Below are 19,563 nucleotides of genomic sequence, written 5' to 3'. Positions count from 1 at the left end.
ATACACACACATATGTATGCACGTATGTATGTATATACCTGTCTATCTATCTATCTGTCAATCATTCTATCAATCAATCTGTGTGTAAGTGTGTGTGTGTGTGTGTGTGTGTGTGTGTGTGTGTGTGTGTGTGTGTGTACATGTATGTATGTATGTATGTGTACATGTATGTATGTATGTATGTATGTATGTATGTGTACATGTATGTATGTATGTATGTATGTATGTATGTGTACATGTATGTATGTAAGTATGTATGTATGTGTACATGTATGTATGTATGTATATATGTATGTATGTATGTATGTATGTATGTATGTATGTATGTATGTATGTATGTATGTATGTATGTATGTATGTATGTATGTATGTATGTATGTATGTATTTATGTATGTATGCATGTATGTATGTATGTATGCACACACACACACACACACAAACACATATATATTGTGTGTGTATGTGTTCATGTGTATATATATATATATATATATATATATATATATATATGTATTTGAGCGCGTGCGTGTGTGTGTGCGTGTGTGTGTGTTTATGTATACATATATATATATATACTATATATATCTGTTCCAAGCTTTCTGCTAAAATTATACAAAATGCAAGGGTTCTGCGTAAACATTCGTGTCATATTATGGTAGGAATATTGGTAATAATGATTACGATTAATGGCAGTAATTCGGCTCAGCTTATTTTACATTCATGGCAAATTTATTTATCCATATTCTCCTGAAAGTTTTACCCTCGTACCCTTGCTGAAATTTAATAGGTAATTGCTTATACTCTGCTAAAGCTAATGGAAAGGGTGTAGGCTTCAGGATTTTTTTTATTTTTTTTGGGGGGGGGGGATGAGAAGAGTAAAGAGTGTTGATATATTGCAGTGCTAGGAGAACGCAAGTATAAAAGTCATAATATATATATATATATATATATATAGAGAGAGAGAGAGAGAGAGAGAGAGAGAGAGAGAGAGAGAGAGAAAAGAATACAAATATTTCAAGTTAACCCATTCCCGACGTGCTTGTTACGTACGTCCATGCCATACCCACTGTAAGTTTACTTGTTTAATTGTTTTACTACATTGATGGCTACACTAGTACTAAATCACCAATGAGCCAGTTACGAGTTCTGCCTATCTCGCCTTTTCTTTAATTTTCGAAAATATTTTACGTTATCTTATTTTGCTGTTACTAATGTTTATAACATTATAGTAATTATAATGTTTATAAGGAAAATAACACCATCGATATTCATAGCACTAGTAAAAAATACGTCTTCCCGCCTATTCATGGAAAGGTGAAATCAGGTAAGGCAGAGCCCTCTATGTGTAGAGACATTTCACAAAAAAAAAAAAAAAAAAAAAATGAGCACATCATTTTCCCCATATTTTGTTTCATTTTCCCCGGCGGCAATGGGTGAAGGGGGAACTTGTATTGTTTGTACGATGTGGCAAAAACGTTGGGAAAAGACGGCCGGGCCACAGGTATGGAAGAGTGAGTAGAGCGAATGAAGATGTTTTTTGAGCTCATGAGGCGAAGAGGAGGAGAGAAAGATGGAGATGATCATGAGATCTGATGCGGGTGACGTGCGTCCAGGTAGATCAAGGGCAGGATGACTGAAGGTGAATGAAAAGAGGCCTAAAAGATCGTGGAATGCTGAGTGTTGGCACAACCAAAGTGAGGGATGATCCAGCAGTGGCTACCAGCAGGCCTAAATGCAGGAATACGAGATCCAACTGAACACATGGCGTGCAGAGAAGCCTGATTGTGGGCCCTGAATTTCACCAGGGATAAGATGGTTATATAGAGTGTAAGGAGGAAGAAATAACCGAGGCCGTGTTCTTTAGCCCTCACTTACCTAAAGATTATGTACTCACTTATCCGAACAGCGTCGCCCCCCCCCCCCCCCTCCTCCTCGCAACAGAAAACATTGCTAACAGAAACCAATAATGAATAATATATATATATATATATATATATATATATATATATATATATATATAATAATAATAAATATATAAACATCAGAAATAATAAACAGCAAATAGCGTTGTCCCCAATTTTCCTCGCAACAGGAAACGAGCGCCACAGGTTAGTTTCCTCAGCTGCCTCCATTGCTAACAGAGACCAACAATGAATAAAAAAAAATAAGTAACAATTCAAAAATAATAATTACATAACCATCCCAAATAATTAACAGCAAATAGCGTTGTCCCCAATTTTCCTCGCAACAGGAAACGAGCACCACAGGTTAGTTTCCTCAGCTGCCTCCATTGCTAGCAGAGACCAACAACGAATAAAAAAAAAAAAAGTAACAACAAATCAAAAATAATAATTACATTACCATCCCAAATAATAAACAGCAAATAGCGTTGTGCCCCCTCTCCCACGCAACAGAGAACAAGCGCCACAGGTTAGTTTTCTCAGCTGCCTCCATTGCTAACAGAAACCAACAATGAATAAAAAAGTAACAACAAAAAATCAAAAATAATACTTACATAACTATCCCAAACAATAAACCACAAATAGCGTTGTGCCCCCTCTCCCCCGAAGCAGAGAACGAGCGCCACAGGTTAGTTTCCTCAGCTAACACTGCTAACAGAGACCAACAATGAATAAAAAAGGAACAACAAAAAATAAAAAAATGATACTTACATAACCATCCCAAACAATAAACCGCAAATAGCGCTGTGCCCCCTCTCCCCCGCAGCAGAAAACGAGCGCCGCCGCCACCGTCATCGGCGACGAGGAGCCCTGGCAGTTGGCACCGAGTCATTCCGTCTCTCCACTTCTTCCGTGAGCTCCAAAGGCAACCACCATGGCAGCCGTTCGTCAGGTAACTTTTGGGGGAGATCCGTGGAGACTCTGCGTCTTGATAGATGAGAGTGGGTGTTATGGTTAGGGAGTTATGATTGGTTATTAGAAGTTGAAGTTATGTGAATGGGTGAGAAAAAAAAATGAGAAAGTTGTCTTGTAGGCCTATGGAAAGGCATAATTTACCGTCCGTATTTATATAAGAGATAATGTTTTATTATTGTAATCGAAAGTGAAATTGACATGTTACATATCTGTTGTAAGAACAGCATTAGAAAATTACCAAAAAGTTGTACAAGGAAGGATTGATGTGTTTCGTAAGACATGGTTATACAACAAATTTTCTCGTTAGAATAATAGTTTATCGGGGGATTTTCGTTTTGTTTTGTTTGTTTGTTTGTATTAGACAGTCATACAACCAAGTAATTTGCATATTTGTTCAGTTATAATTTTTTGTTTTTTTCAACCAGCTATCCAACCTTGCAGTAGTTTGATTTTTGGTTGATCTGTACACTATGGATGTATAATCTAGGGCAAATCGGACAAATGGACAAAGAGTTATAGTTGACTGGTATAAGATATAATCTGCAGAGAGGAATGGTAATGCCAAAAATAAGGAAAGATTGCAGAAAGTGCCGCTCATAACCCAAGGCCTCTCCATGCTCCCAAGTTTCAGCGTTATTTTGCCTGCGTGCTGAGGTGAAGACCACGTTCCGTGTGGGGCAGAACCCTTCGTCAACCCTCCCAGTCATGGCAATTTAGATTGTTGAATGAAGATTGTGATGTGATATTGGTAACTGTCTCTGGCTAGTATGTCCGCACTTTAATTAATTACTTTTATTAGTTTTTTTCACCAATTACTTCAGTGTAACATACATGAACTTGTTGCTTTTTCCATCGTTAATGATGGTAATTAAGTTTCACGCAGCCATCCTTTACAAGGCAATTAACTTGTAGATACAACAGATGATCTATGAATCTTATCTTCTGTTATTGAGATATTTTTTATTATATAATCCATGGCAGGTAAAGCTCTGTGCTTGCATTTCCAACCAAAAAACAACAACCTCATATATTTTGGTAAAAGAGTGCTTAGACTATACAACTTTGTATGATTGACCATTAGAAACCTTTTGGTGCACAAACCGAGACTACATAAATAGTTTGATTGGCTGCCTGTGATGTAACATAAGATAATTGGTGGTTATCTATGATATACATCTTTATTTTCAAACTTTAAAACTTCTGTAATGGAATAATGTTCCAAAAGACCCCAGGAGACACAAGGTTACATAGGTTTTTAGTGCTTAATTATATTGCCTCTTTTTTTTTTTTTTTTTTTTAGTTCTCAAATTCAAAGAAGGTCGTGCACTTTTAAGATGTATGCTTATCAGGACTGTTTTTATATAGCTTGTGACCTTACGTATTTACAGTTACCTAAATTGCAAAAGATAATTATATTGGTCCAGAACGACTGATTAGTGTGTGGTGATAATTTTTTGTTTGTGATTGTATTTATTTGCTTTGGTGTTATTAATTAATTTATTTGTTTTTATTTATTTAGTCTTTTTTAATCTGTAAATATAAAAGTGTAATCATCGTTATCTTATCCTTATCCTACATTCCTCCTTAATTCCTCAAAAATACACTTAAACTCTAACTTATAGATGGAGGTAGATTGGGAGAGAGATGGGGGATAGAGAGATATTGATAATGAATATAGACAGATTTGTATTTAGCTGTGAAATGATAGAAAATTGTCCTTTTCACAAAATCATTATAATGAATATATCATGACATGTAAGTCTTTGCTTCATAATTTTTGATTTTCAAGGGTGAAAACTATATTTTGTAGTTCACATTTACAGGACTAATAAGCTGTATTTAGAATTAACAGTAAATCAGTAATTATGGTTCCCATTCCGTCTTCTGAATTGGTGTGATTGCTTTCCTAATTTATTTTTTAAAGATGATTAGAAACTATATTTTTCTTTGCTGTATGTCAGTGTAGAAGATATGCATCAAGGAAACATTTTAACCAGGAAACAATATGAAACACAATAAATCATTTTGATAGAATTTTGATGTGCCAGTTTATCTTTCTTTCAAACATATGACTAGGAAAAAGTGGAAGAATAATTAAACATCCTTTTGTCTTGCAGCTTTTGCGCACTGGATCACTTGCACGCATCTCAGCAAGATGGCGAAGCACAGCAGCAGAGCCAGCTGTTGCATCTTCCAGTTCAGGAAAAGGAGGTGTATGCTTTGGTAAGTCCTTTAATAATAATCTCCTAGTAGGTAGTATCAGTAAGCATACAGTATTTTTACTTGTATTATTAGTCATTTTTATTTTTACTAAGTATTGATCACAAATAAGAGTAATGAATATTAATGCTAGGTAGTGTCATTATTATCAGTATTCTTTATTATAGAATATTATACAAAATGTACAGTCTTGGATTCACTGATTTTACACATTTGGTACAGAACTTTTAAGCAGAAGAAAGGTGGTTTTGTAATTACAGTAAGGATTTTTAACCATTTTGCCCTGCTACCTGTAGGGGAAAAGTTTTTGGAATCTTAGCTATGGATGATAATCATGCTATACCAAAAATGGCTATCTCCTGCCATGCCATCAATCTCACGATTCAGTCAGTTTTTTTGATTTGCAGGAATTTACCCTCAAAATATCACTAAGATGTCATTTTGTACATGTCTTAGGATATGATGGTCTTTGTGGGTTATTGATGGATATGAATGGAAATAAAAGTATAATCCCAAAGACAGCCTTTGCTTTGTTGGCATTTTCATTAATTTTATCTAACTTATAGATAACAGTAGGCAGTATCATCAGACACACAGGCAAAAAAGAATAGAAAATCCCTAGTCATGGGACAACAACTTGAACAAACTCCTAGCAATCTCTTTTATTACATAAGGCTTAGATACCACAAGGCAAAACCATTTCTGTGTAGCTGTCAATAAAGTATTGCTTCATTCTCACCATCCTTAAAAAAATTGAACTCCATCCTTAATATCCTCCCCTTCAGCACCTTTCTTAGTTGCACATATGAATCAAATGCTTTGAGACTTAACTTTTGGTCTAAATCTTTCCTTCGTTGATTTTCTGTATTTGTAATACTCATCTTCACTTGCAGTACCTACTTGGCAGCTTATCTATATCAGTCATGGATTGAAGTTGAAACTGCTTTTACAGCCCTTCTGTTACTGCCACAAGTTTATTTGTAGTTTAATGATTTGTTAGCATAGCATTGCTACTTGTCAGTCTCATTTCCTTTGATAGAATTATTTCTTGATAGAATGTCACATCATATAAGTGGCCTTTCTAGTTGTAATATCACTACAATATCAAACAATGGAACATGTATACCCAGGGATTTTGGGTAACATGGGGAAGTGCCAGGTTACAAAGCTCAACTGGAAACATGGTATAACCTATGGAAACTTAGCAGGGGACAAGTAAGGCCAGCAGGTCTATTTCCAATTGAAACCCTATAACATTCCAAAGTCAAAATTATCAAATACCCTAGTGTACTGTCACAATCAAGAGTTTCTGAATGCTCTCTCCCAACCCCTCCTACCAGTCTGCTCAGTGGGTTGCATGGGTAGGAGGGTTGGCAGAGAAAGGCCTACAAGGAGGGGTATTTTTGTAAGGTTTCATCCACTGATAACCAGCACATTGTAGTGTATGATTTTGCTATCTCATGGTTACAATCCAGACATTGTAGACTCAGTCTCAAAATAACCAGTCCGTAATCGCATCCATTTGCATATTCAGCCGTCCTGAATAACTACCCTTCTGGGTTAGTAGGAATATTCCTGGGTGACCTAGGCACAGAGGAGCAGAAGAATTTCCTTCCATTAAAGACGTCTACTTTATAAGTCTGAATAGCATGAATTTTTTTTTTTTTTTTTTTTTTTTTTTTCTTCCTTCCTTCTAGCCATCACATACAGGTGTACCCTACAGACCAAGCAGTTTATGACGCCGGTTCACTTAACCTGTCCTTGATCGGGTTAATGTAGCTCTTGTAGTCAACTTTCATAAGTGATATGTTCTACATGCACTGTCCCCTGTAGATTTTTTAAAGTTAATTTAGCATACACAAAGACTGTTCTTGTATTGCTTAGTCATATAGGAGTCATTTACAAGGTCTACCTGATAACACCTATTCCTTTTCTTGAATTTCCAGAAAGAAGCCTTTATGAACACAATGACAATATTAATAAGAATAAGGTCTTTTTCCTAAAAATTCAAGGAATAGGGGTAAGAAGTGCAGTCAGATAAGCTCTGTGATTGACTCCTTGGTGACTAAATACTTGTGAACCCATTTGTTATAAACCCCAAACTGATAGGCATGACATGTACATACATGCCTTGCCCACTTCAAGTTTACTTTATTATTTGTTTTTATACATAGATGGCTCCACTTGTATTAAGTCACCAATGAGGCAATTATGAATACTACTTGTCTCACCTGTTTACCCTTTCCCTTGATGTTGAAAATATTTTGTTTCCTTAAATTGTCACTACTAATGTCAATAACATTATAGTAATTATAATGTCTGTAATAAAAATGACAACATCAATATTGATAGCATCAGCCAAAAATAACTTTTTTCTGCAAATTCAAGGAAAGGTGAAGTCAGGTAAGATTACAAGGTCTACTAATTGACTCCTGTGTGACTAAGCACTAGCAAAACCAACTATGTGTATAGACCTTTCACAAAAAAAAGTAAAAAATGAGCACAGCATTTTCATGGCAATGTTGGGTAGGAAGATGATAATAATGAGGATAAAATTAGATAAATAGATAAATAATAATGATAAAAATAAAAAACCTGCTTTTACCTACTGCCAGTTGGTTTGATGGGATTTCAGTTTAACATCACGAAACTCCTTTTTTGATCAAGGGCTAAGATGGGTTTGTCCTGTGAAAGAACAGGCAGGAATTGGCAAGGTGGAGACCATTACCCCGAGTGGATGCCCTCCCTAACCTCAGACTGTGGCCGGGATGCGAACCCATGCGGACCCTCCGACCCACAGCCGTGCGTGTTACCACTGTACCACGGAGGGCCCCTGCCAATTGGTTTGATATAATTAGATTAAATCGTACATTGTATTCAGATTTTTGTTTTAGGGAAGATTTTTTTACTTTTCTTAATTTCAGACCTGACTGATGAGCAGAAGGAGATTCAGGAGTTAGCTCGCAAATTTTCACGAGAGGAGATTGTGCCAAAGGCTGCAGAGTTAGACAAAACAATGGAATACCCTTGGGAGATTATCAAGAAGGTATGTAATTGAATTTTACTGTTTCTTTGAAAAGCAACAGTTGTTCTGCATCACTGATGGATTGAGAATTCTCTAGAGTTAATGAAAAATAACATTGATTGGTTATATTTCATATGTTGTTAAGCTTTTTGTTGGGTATTGTCTTTGCCATAAATGGCATTTTCTCCTTATTGATATTGAAGTTTTCTCTAGTACTTTTTGTTATTTAACATTGCTTATAGGCCTATTAAAATTATGAAATTGACTTTGTCAGTTGTTATTGTTTTTGCTTTTGAGTTGATATTACAGTTAACCAAGAAGGGATATTTTGGCTATCAAGTATTAATGATATATTTAAAAAAATTGAGGAGTACTTAGTCTTTTATTTATTATTTATTTATTTATTTATTTATTTATTTATTTTTATTTTTTTTTCTTGTTTTCAGGGATGGGAAGTTGGTCTCATGAATCCCCATATTCCTGCTGAGTGTGGAGGTCTTGGCCTGGGAACTTTTGAAGGATGCCTTATTACTGAAGAGATTGCTTATGGCTGTACAGGTATCCAAACCGCAATGGAGGCAAACAACCTTGGGGTGAGTTGATCTAATTATTTATTTGAAAAGATTTTACCATGGAATATTTATTTTGAAGGTTCCAGTAGTAAAACTAAACTCATCTCTGTATATGTATACTTTTTTTTTTTTTTTTTTTCTTGCCTTTGTATGTTTTTTTTTGTTTTTTTTTTTAGGGTATTTGCACACTGTACCCAAAACTGTTTTCTGTTACAAGCCGTGCATTGCTACTTATCAGCAATAATGGCATGCTAAATCATATGGATGGAAAAGCAAAAGTGCAAATGTGTTAATACATTATTTGATAGTTTAATTTTATTTCGAGGCTTTATCAAGGTTGGACACTGTTTGTTAATTATGTGATTTATGGGATTAGTATATATTTTTTCTGCATTGCCTAGGCAAAAAAGATAAAGAATATGTAGAATGTAAACACGTGTGTCAATTCTCCAAGCAGTTTAGGGCACAAAGAAAAGTCACACTCAAAACATACAACCACATGTCTTAGTCCTCCCATTTTGCCTGTACTCATGAAATTAGTGATATCTCCCCACTGAAAGTCTCTACTGCATGCCTTGTTGTCCCTTGAAATCTGTGCGTGTGAATGGAGTTGGCAAGTGCCAGAAGCCCACTGTATACATATATGTTCTTGCAGAAATTTGTGTACAATCTCCAACCTGAAACTCAGTTAGTCACTGATGCCGGTAGCAAGGAGACTACTGGTTTTTCAGCTCCTCAGCTGTCATTCTCCATTGTTCTCCTTGTTAGAAAATTTAAAGATGAAGAGAAGTATAGAGTCCTCCTGTGGACCTTAATGATCTCAAGGGTGATCAGGGGAAATTAGCATGCATTTCATTCCTTTTATTGATGGGGGTTTAACCCTTCACACCGAGTCACGTGTATACGCGTACCACGTGCGTACCCATCCCGCCGCGGATGTGTATATACGGGCTCAATTTCTAACCCATCCCGCTGGGGACGCGATTGGACATGATTTCTGTATAGCCGTATGAATTACTGTTTTTGAGCTAGTATGTATTATGCAGGTCTTTATATATATAATTATGTTTGTGCAACTATGTGTACATGTGTTCTTCGTTGTGTTTGTACTTGTTGGCTTGCGTATCTGTGGAAATATGCGCATGCAACTGTTGGTGTGTATGCGTGAGTGTGTAAGTCGGTAATTTTACATGCGAAAGTGCGTTTGTGAATTGTATAAAATTTACGCATTTTTTCATTGCATAATTGTTTTGTCTGCTGTGTGTTTGTGTTTCTCGGTCGTTTGTATTGGGAAATATGTGCGTGCATCTTTGTGTGTGTGTGTGTGTGTGTGTGTGTGTGTGTGTGTGTGTGTGTGTGTGTGTGTGTGTGTGTGTGTGCGCGTGTGCGCACGTTTGTGCGTGTGCATGTGTGTGCATGTGTGTGATGTAGTAATTGTGTGTACAAGTGCGTGTGTGAATTGTATATGAATTGTATAAAGGTTTACGCATGTTTTTCAATGCACATTTGCTTTGTCTGTGGTGTGTTTGTGTGTTTCTAGGTCATTTGTGTTAGGAAATCTGTGCATGCATCTTTGAGTGTGTGTCTGTGTGTAATGTAGTGATTGTGTGGAAGTGTGTGTGTGAATTGTATAAATTTTTCCGTATGCTTTTCGTTGTTTGATTGACAGATGTGTGTGTTAGGAAGTTTGTGTGTTCTTTTGTAAAAGTAAAAAAGAGGTAATTGTGTACGTGTATGTGTAAAAGGTTGTAAAATTGTGTGTGCAAGTCTGTGTGGACTCGGACAATGACGGGGAGGGCTGTCACCGAGGAATCTAAGTTTATTGAGGAAGGTTGCACTTTTTGAGTTTTTTGAGTGCGCGCGTGTGTGCGTGTGTTTGAGAGAGAGAGAGAGAGCGAGAGCGAAAGACAGTGACGTCATGCTACATGACATATCACGTGATTTTCACGCCATTTCCGCCACTTACCTCATGTGACCTGTCACGTGACATCACTTGATTTTCTGGAATCTTCCGGGTAGTTTGGAGAAAAATTACCCATTTTCCGCGCATACCTTACATGATCTATCACGTGACTTTCTGGGCACAAGGATTGTCAATAGAGTAGTTTGGCGATAGTGCACATGTACGTCACATGAGTCACGTGAGTCACCTGAAATTGATGATCTGATTGGCCGAAATCCTTGCAGAGGTCAAGGTAATCATTCGCCAGCTAGACTTTCAATTAGGGAAATGTCTCGCATGCTCCCTACTCACCGCTCCCGCAAGCCAAGGAATTCCCCTGGAGTCTGTACCTTGTCTGTCGACGATATCCTCGCTTGCGGAATGCTCCAGACCCGTTCCTCTATCTGTACTCATCCGCCGACGAAGTCGATAATGAGGTCTCAGATGAGGACTACACACCTCCTCTGAAACTCTCAAGGACACGTGATCTCTGGTAAGTTTTCTATCTTTCCTTTGACTTGTGAAAATACCTGGCTCTTTGGACATATACTACTTTGTTTCTGCATAGCATAATTTTTTTTTTTTTTTTTTTTTACATAGAACTCATGTTTTCCTTCGTATTTTTACAGAAATTGAAATCTCCGACCAGTTCAACGGTGACGACTCAGATTGGGAGGGATCCGAGTCCGATTCTGAAGAATCAGCCATGGAGGACGCCTTGGATGTAGATTATGACTATGCCCCACTGGTGGATACTTGGACTTGGATGAGCCCCTCGCAGAATACGCCACATGACAGTGGGAGTGCAAAGCTCCCGGAACTCCTTCTTTTGTTTGGACAAAGAAGGAGAACTTCATCCGGCATCACTGCTTCGAGGGGACACCAGGTTTGCACGGACACCATGATGAATCGTTCAGCCTGATTCAACAGCCTATTCCCAGAGTATTTCCAAACAATTGCCCTGTGATTTATGTCTTGGATTCGACGTACTGTTCTGTCTTTGTCCCCAACAAGAATGTGACCGTTGACAAGAGCTTGTAGGCCTTCAAGGGCAGGTATCAGGTCCAGCAGTATAACCCGAGTAAGAGGGCTCGGAGGGGCCTGAAGGTCTACAAGTTCTGTTCATCCGACAGTCTAGAGGCAGGGTATATGATCTCTCGGATCAGCAGGCGCAATCATATCCAGCCACCTGAAAAGATGATCAAGTGGTACAAGAAGGTATTTTTTTACCTCTTGGACATGACTACTATCAATGCGCGGTCTGTCCACCGGGCCCTCGGTGGTACGATGTCACAATAAAAGTTCCGTACGGAACTTGTCCGGGAATTGCTGCAGCAAGGTAAGCATCTGACTTTTTGTTTTTTGTGTTCTGATGTGAAATTATGGTGATTTTCATTCTACATGTTCATTTTTGAAAGTGTAATTTACAATGTCCTTTTTTTCTTGCATTTACAGGTGGCCAGCTTGGCCAACCTGAGCAGAAACCCCAGCAGGCGCACATGCCAGTCGACACCCCATTCTGGAGGTTTTGGAGATGTGCGCTCTGCTGGAGGAACCACCGGCGCAGGAAGGAGACCAGTCATGTGTGCCAACTGCGACGTTTCCTTGTGCCCAACACCGTGTTTTCAGACTGAAAATACTAATCTGTATATATGTATATAGTTTTACATATGTAAATATGTATATTTTTCATTTTTCAAAAAAAATAAAAATTCGACTTGCCACTGCTTTTCTGTGTTCTCGCCAAAACGAGCTATTGACTTTACACACTCACATTGGTCGAACACTCCTAAAATAGAGTATATACTACAGTATGAGACAATAAAATCCTTCATACGACATATGTTTCTAGAGTGAAAAAAAATGGAGGTTGTGGTTATATGCAAACCAACCGCCCGAGCGCACTGAAACTTCGGTGGGATGTTGAGATGGGTAGTTCGAGTTGAACGCGCGTCCTGGCGGGAAAGCCAGCTGCTTGCTTTTGTTCCCCGGAACAGCAGGTGCAGTGGATAAGGCTTAAGAGCTAGCTTGTATTCAGGCTGTTTGTGCCTGCCTTCGGTCATGGCACAACCAGCTAGAGTGTATAACCTTAATCCAACTTAGATACAGCATGGCTATATGTATATCTATAAGGTTGCAGCTGAGATATGAGGCTGAGGGACAGTGTTATGAGGGTAGCTAGCTGGTAAACATGAGAAAAATCAGATTGTAAATCATCATTTTTTCTAGGTGAAGTTATGTGGAATTGAGAAAATATACAGACTAGAGATGGCAACTGATGAATGTTGACTTAGAGACAACCCTTGTGGTTGAAGCATTAAAAAGATAGTTATATGAAAATATTACTATAGTTATGATTTTGATTATACTACATTCATAACAATATGCTGATATGCAAGTCTCATAAATAATTCTGGACTCATAATGATGGCTATGATGGTGATGACACAACACAAATGTTATATATACTATGCAAGTAACAAAATATACACAGACACAATCTGAAATACTTTTCCCTACATTCTCATATAATACAGCCCACCCTTATTGTAGCATATTACATGCCACCTGACTTTATTGGGTTATCTTCTTTAATGAATTAGGTGACGTATAAGAGGAAATATATCATTTTGCATAATGGTAAGAGTATATGGTCTTTATTTAATTTACAAATGAGCAATGCTTTATTATTAATGATTATATGATTATTTGCAGCAAATGCCAGTAATCCTTGCTGGCAATGATGAGCAGAAGAATAAGTATCTTGGTCGCATGACAGAGGAGCCATTGATGTGTGTAAGTAGGAACATTATTGGTATGGAGAGCATTAGATTTAAAATGACAAACATGTCCTTCTACCAAATCAAACCTGTCATATTAGAATTTAGATAAGCTTACCTTTAGCTAGAATGTGTTTGAGGAAGTATCACAAACACTGTGCTGCATTTGAAGGCTTATGGAGTGACTGAACCTGGTGCTGGCTCTGACGTGTCTGGAATTAAAACTCGAGCAGAGAAGAAGGGTGATGAGTACGTTATCAACGGCCAGAAGATGTGGATCACCAATGGTGGAGTTGCTAACTGGTATTTCCTGTTAGCTCGCACCAAGTTAGTATATTTTTTTTTTTGCTTCAACACTGCATACATGTTTTTCTTTCTCTTTTTTGTGGTAATAAATTTAGTATTGAAAATTATGGGAAGGTTTATTTTTATTCAAGTTAATTTTAATTTTATATCCATTGTATCTACATTTGGATATGGTATAAAACCACACTCCACAGTTTTAATTGAATCAGATTTTTAAATCAAAGGTATATAATGAAGTTTAAAAGTCCCTGATATAGAAATGGCCATGTATTAAATCTCTAGTTATCTTATTCACATGTCCTTATTGCAGCCCAGATCCCAAGTGCCCATCTTCTAAGGCATTCACTGGGTTCATCATTGACGGTGATTCCCCTGGCCTGATCAGGGGGCGCAAGGAGATCAACATGGGCCAGCGCTGCTCTAACACCTGTGGCTTTACCTTGGAAGATGTTGTTGTGCCCAAAGAGAATGTTCTCATTGGTTAGTGTTTTATGACCTCTTCTGTCCCCTTCACCATGGAGGAGACAGAGAATTATTAAATTATAAGATACCTAGAGAGAGACAGGGGAAGAATGAATTAATGAGAGAGATAGAGATATATAGAAAAAAGAGCAAGGTAGTTATTGAGACAGACACAGGAAATGAGAATGGGGGGGGGGGGGGGAAGAGGGAAAGATAGAAAATATGAATGAAGAAGAGTAAGTAAAGTGATGGTGTAAAAGATATCTTAACCCATACTACTATTACATCATGAAAAAATTTATGTTTGATGGCTGGGTGACATAAACATAAAATGATGGGAACTTATCATTATGACAATTTTGGTTGAAAGCTGGATGATGGGAATGACTCCCCATGAGTGCACAAACCTCTTGCCGGGTGATCAGACTCATTGGGCATTTAGGAAGGGGCTTTTGCATTAGTTCCATGGATAAACAAGTGTGGAATGTACCATCTGTGAGCCAAGGTTGGAAAAGCACTTACTTCAAGGACTACACTATTGCCATGCTCAGGAACCTATTCCTGCCAACCATGACTAGTGATATCAAGGATAAAAAAATGACAAAAAAAAAAGGGGGGGGGGGGGGAAATAATACAATCTGGATAAAGCAAATCAAATAACGTATAAACATTAAAAGATGTCAAAAAAGCTTAAAAAACTTGTGCTGAAAAAGAGAATACAACATTGCAAAGGAAAAGCATGGAGTCCTGTCACTGTACATGAGTGTTTGTGTGAGCCCATCCTACAAGCTGCACATCCATCACAGAGTGGCTACTCAAGTAAGCCTATTGCCTGTATTTCGAGCCATTTATAGGCAGTGGAGCTTCGAATCATTATAGAGCGCCGTCGTGAGTTCGGACGTGGGCTGCTTGCAGCCTACATCGATCTCAAGAAGGCGTTTGACACTGTGCATCGCGAATCTCTCTGGGAGATCCTGAGACTAAGAGGAATTCCAATAAGGATTATTGGACTAATAGCAAACCTGTATACAGGTACTGAAAGTGCTGTAAAGTGTGGTGGGGGCCTGTCGAGCTTCTTCCCTGTTAGTTCAGGTGTGAGGCAAGGCTGTGTTCTTGCACCAACACTTTTCAACACTTGCATGGATTGGATACTGGGTAGAGCTACTGTCCAAAGTCACTGTGGAGCAACTCTGGGCAATATCAAGGTTACAGACCTTGACTTTGCCGATGATGTTGCCGTACTCTCTGAATCTCTGGAAACACTTGTGGCGGCTCTTGATGCATTTAGCAATGAAGCGAAGCCCCTGGGGCTAGAGGTCTCCTGGACCAAGACCAAGACCAAGATCCAGGATTTTGGGGGCCTGCTAGGAGACCCTGTACAGTCGATACGTGCTTGCGGTGAAAACATCGAAGTCACAAAGAGTTTTATGTACCTCGGTAGTGCATTTCATGACTCTGGGCTGTCAGACCAAGAAGTCAGTAGACGGATTGGCCTGGCAGCAGGGGTCATGAAATCTCTCGACAAGAGTATTTGGAGATGTCGGTACCTGTGCAGAAGGACCAAGTTACGTGTTTTCAAGGTCCTGATACTCCCAGTTTTACTCTATGGTAGTGAAACTTGGACACTATCTTGTACTCTGGAATCTCGTCTTGATGCCTTTTGTAACAGATCCTTGCGCCGGATCATGGGGTACAGTTGGCGGGACCATGTGTCCAACCAACGGCTGCACCGTGCGACCGGTACAGGACCTGTTACTTGCACAATCCGTGATCGCCAACTCAGGCTATATGGCCACTTGGCTCGACTCCCACAGGATGATCCTGCCCATCAGGTTGTCTCTGTCCGAGACAACCCTGGGTGGAGGAGGCCTGTGGGACGACCGAGAAGGTCGTGGCTTGGGCAGATCGATCAAACCTGTCGTGAGGAATTAGAGATGGGCCGGGCCCCTGCCTGGCGGCTCGCCATGAGGGATCCTCGTAGGTGGAAGCGGAGGGTGGATGCGGCTATGCGCCCCTGCCGGCGTTCGCTCCAAATGATGATGATGATGATGAAGCATCAGGATCCCAGGGGTTAAAAGAGTTTGTAAAATGGCTTAGAGAGATAGTGCCATTTCTGACATCAAGACTTTTTGCACTTTCCCAAACTTATTGTTATGCAGTCACAGCAGTTTATGGGTGAACACCTCCAAAATTTTGCATCAAATTGAATTAATTTGTAGATTATTTTTATCATGTGATACCAAATGGTAAAATTTTACCCAAAAATGAGATCCATTTCCTGACTTTGGTTGACTGTTCTGGTAGAAAAGATCCCATTTAGGAAACTACTGTATTATGCATACTCTTTCTTTAAAACTAAAATTGATTTGTAAATATTTCTTAGGTGAAGGTGCAGGCTTTAAGATTGCAATGGGTGCCTTTGATCGCACTCGACCCCCAGTGGCTGCTGGAGCAGTTGGCCTGTCCCAGAGAGCCCTTGAAGAAGCCACCAAGTACGCCCTGGAGAGGAAGGCTTTTGGAACTCATATTGCTAACCATCAAGTAAGTTTAGTAAACAAAGAAAAGAAAAATTGCTTAGTTGTTTCCTTTACTAAGCATGATTATACACTCTATATTTTATGGGTATCTCCCTCTTTTTCTTCTTTTCTTTTAAATAGTCAGACACTCACTTGGCTGAATAATATATTAGTATGGTAACAGATAACATTTAATCATGAACTCCCATCTTCTTTACCCTTATTGTTACTATACCTTCCAATAGTGCTATATGACCTTTGATGTAGAGCACATATATTTTGCTTCTTAACCCATTAATCATTGTTAACATAACCTTTTATTGTGGTTCATACATTTTGTTTAGGTTTGTTTATATTAACAACCCCTTGGTTCTGGGTACATGTGACCTAGAATCAAGGCATTATTCTCACTTGAGGGGCAGGGTGCACACAAATACACATGCAGTGTCAATTCTCCTTTGCCATTTTCCCATGTCTGTACTTGTCATTTGATATGCTGCATGCAGATGGTAATTGACTGTTGTCCTTGCACAGACTCCATATCAACAAAAGATAACATTTTATTTTTTATTTATTTATTTTTTTTTTTATTTGAAATATTTAATTTTGCATAATAGCTACAACCTGTACTGCTAGCCACTACAGGCAGGAATAGGATACATCACATTGAAGTAGTGTCCTCCTTGGAGCTAGTGCTCTTCCAGTCATGACTGATGGATGTTACATTCCACACTTGTGTACCAATAGGAATAATGCAAGAGCTGTTTCCCAAATGCCCTCCGAGTCTAATCACTCTGTGTACACTTGTGGTAAGTCATTCCTGTCACCCTAGCCCATGGCCAAATTTTTCCATGATGGCATGTTCACATCACTCAATCCACAAGCCAAACTTTTTCATGAATTGATGGTCACGTCACCTGGATCAAAGGGGGTAAAATTATAATATTTCATGACATAAAAAATAATCAAACAAGATCATCTTACTAATTATTATACACAGGCTGTGTCCTTCATACTGGCTGAAATGGCAATGGAGACCGAACTGGGCAGGTTGGCTTGGATGAGAGCAGCCTGGGAAGTTGATCAGGGTCGTCGCAACACATACTATGCCTCCATTGCCAAGGGCTTTGCTGGAGATGCTGCTAATCGTGCAGCCACTAACTCCGTTCAGGTGAGGAATAGGTTATTGTGACTTCTTTCTGAAGATGATTTTTAAAGGGAAAGATGATATTTGTAGAAAGGGACTCTGAAAGGCAGTTATGCAACAATGTCAGTTCATATATCGATTTCTTCTTTGTTTGCATTTACCATTGTATCTAATAATATTGTGTGCTTAACAATTCATCCTCATTTCCTGTTTTTGAATTATTTTTATCATATTCAGAAACCTTGGCATATGTGCTCATAGCATTTTTTGTCAATCAAAAGGTGTTTGGTGGCAACGGATTCAACACAGAGTACCCAGCAGAGAAACTGATGCGCGATGCCAAGATCTACCAGATCTACGAGGGCACAGCTCAGATTCAGCGTCTTATCATCGCAAGAGAGCACCTGACCCGAGCCAAGATGGGTCTGTTGTAAACACCACAAGGTTTATTTTGTCCCAGATATATTAAGAAGCCGTGAATGATTTAATGGCAACACTAGAATGAAATTGAAGTGTAAACTGATTCCATTGTAAACTTTAAAAGAGTATCAGACTTTTATTTCAGTATACAATGTATTAAAATTAACAGTTTCTTTTGCTGTAGGTCCTAATTATAGGCTTGAATTGTCTTTGTTAAGATTAAAAAGTGTAGATTCACTGTTTAACTAACATTATTACTTATCAGTTATGTGAAAAGATTCTTTTTGTGTAATGTCAAATTATGTTATCAAATTTCTTGTATCACATCATTAATAAGAGGTCAGTTTATGCAGTTTAGCTTCAGTGTATTCACAGATACAGAACAGCAATACTGAATTCTTAATAGTTGTAAGAAATTTATTTGAAGGTATCTCTCAATATCATTATTATATACAAAAGTATAATGGAGCTCCTCAATAACAAAATATCTTCAATCTACTGTTATTAATGTGGTGCTAGGAAGTGGTTGCAAAGAAGAATCTTCACATTATCTTGTTAAAGTTACTTGGAAAGATTCTTCAAAATCTATAGATTTTGGAATTGGTTACCAGTTTATACCATTTAACAGGTTCAGTTTGTGCAACTATCAATGCAATATGATGTAAGTTTTGCAAACAAGTTTTATTGTATATATTTTTAGAATAAAATAAAGTAAATATATTTAACAACTTGTCTATGCTATTGCCTAATATATTTTATACAGAGGAAAGCATGTTGCATATTTTAGTTTACTTGTTTCCTGTGACACTTGCCAATAAATGAGTACTGCAAATGTTTTACTTATAAAGATTGCGTAAAAGCAGACCATGTGAACTGTGAACATTTTCTGACATTTGACCCTCTTTATTTTTTATGCCTAACTCATCCCCTGCTTCAGAGCTTACTACTTACTACCTTAGCAGAGAGAGCACATCTTTTTCAAGCATAGGGTATCAGATGGATATATAGGGATATCACAGAAATATAGATTTTCATAGATGAATAATGACATCATAACTTGCCTGGAAAAAGTATGGAATAGAAAGTGCAATGATAGAAATCTTAAAAGGTAAGAAATTACATATATGTATATGTATCTAAAATTATATCTATTCCAATCTATCTATAGATAAGGAGAAAGAGGGAGTACAAATATGAGTCCATGATTACAGCATTATTATTTAATTGATAGTCTATGTACAGAGAAATTTCAGTCTGATTGATGCACGTAAACTGTAACGTGCATCAACATACATG

At 38.1% G+C, this 19,563-nt stretch overlaps 1 protein-coding gene across 1 annotated transcript; it reads left to right on the top strand.

The window, feature by feature from the left end:
- The first annotated feature begins 2,717 nt into the window (after positions 1-2,717).
- LOC125040766 (medium-chain specific acyl-CoA dehydrogenase, mitochondrial-like) lies at positions 2,718-18,995 on the top strand. Its single transcript, XM_047635482.1, has 10 exons — positions 2,718-2,854; positions 4,995-5,100; positions 8,022-8,143; positions 8,569-8,715; positions 13,352-13,432; positions 13,589-13,743; positions 14,033-14,202; positions 16,568-16,725; positions 17,701-17,871; positions 18,129-18,995. The coding sequence occupies exons 1-10, from the start codon at positions 2,837-2,839 to the stop codon at positions 18,279-18,281; spliced, it is 1,281 nt and encodes a 426-aa protein (XP_047491438.1). The 5' UTR covers positions 2,718-2,836; the 3' UTR covers positions 18,282-18,995.
- The last annotated feature ends 568 nt before the right edge of the window (positions 18,996-19,563 follow it).

The sequence above is a fragment of the Penaeus chinensis genome, chromosome 29 (assembly GCF_019202785.1).
Source record: "Penaeus chinensis breed Huanghai No. 1 chromosome 29, ASM1920278v2, whole genome shotgun sequence".
NCBI lineage: Eukaryota > Metazoa > Arthropoda > Malacostraca > Decapoda > Penaeidae > Penaeus > Penaeus chinensis.
The sequence above is the reverse complement of the archived record's forward strand: the minus strand, read 5'-3'. Positions and strand labels throughout refer to the sequence as shown.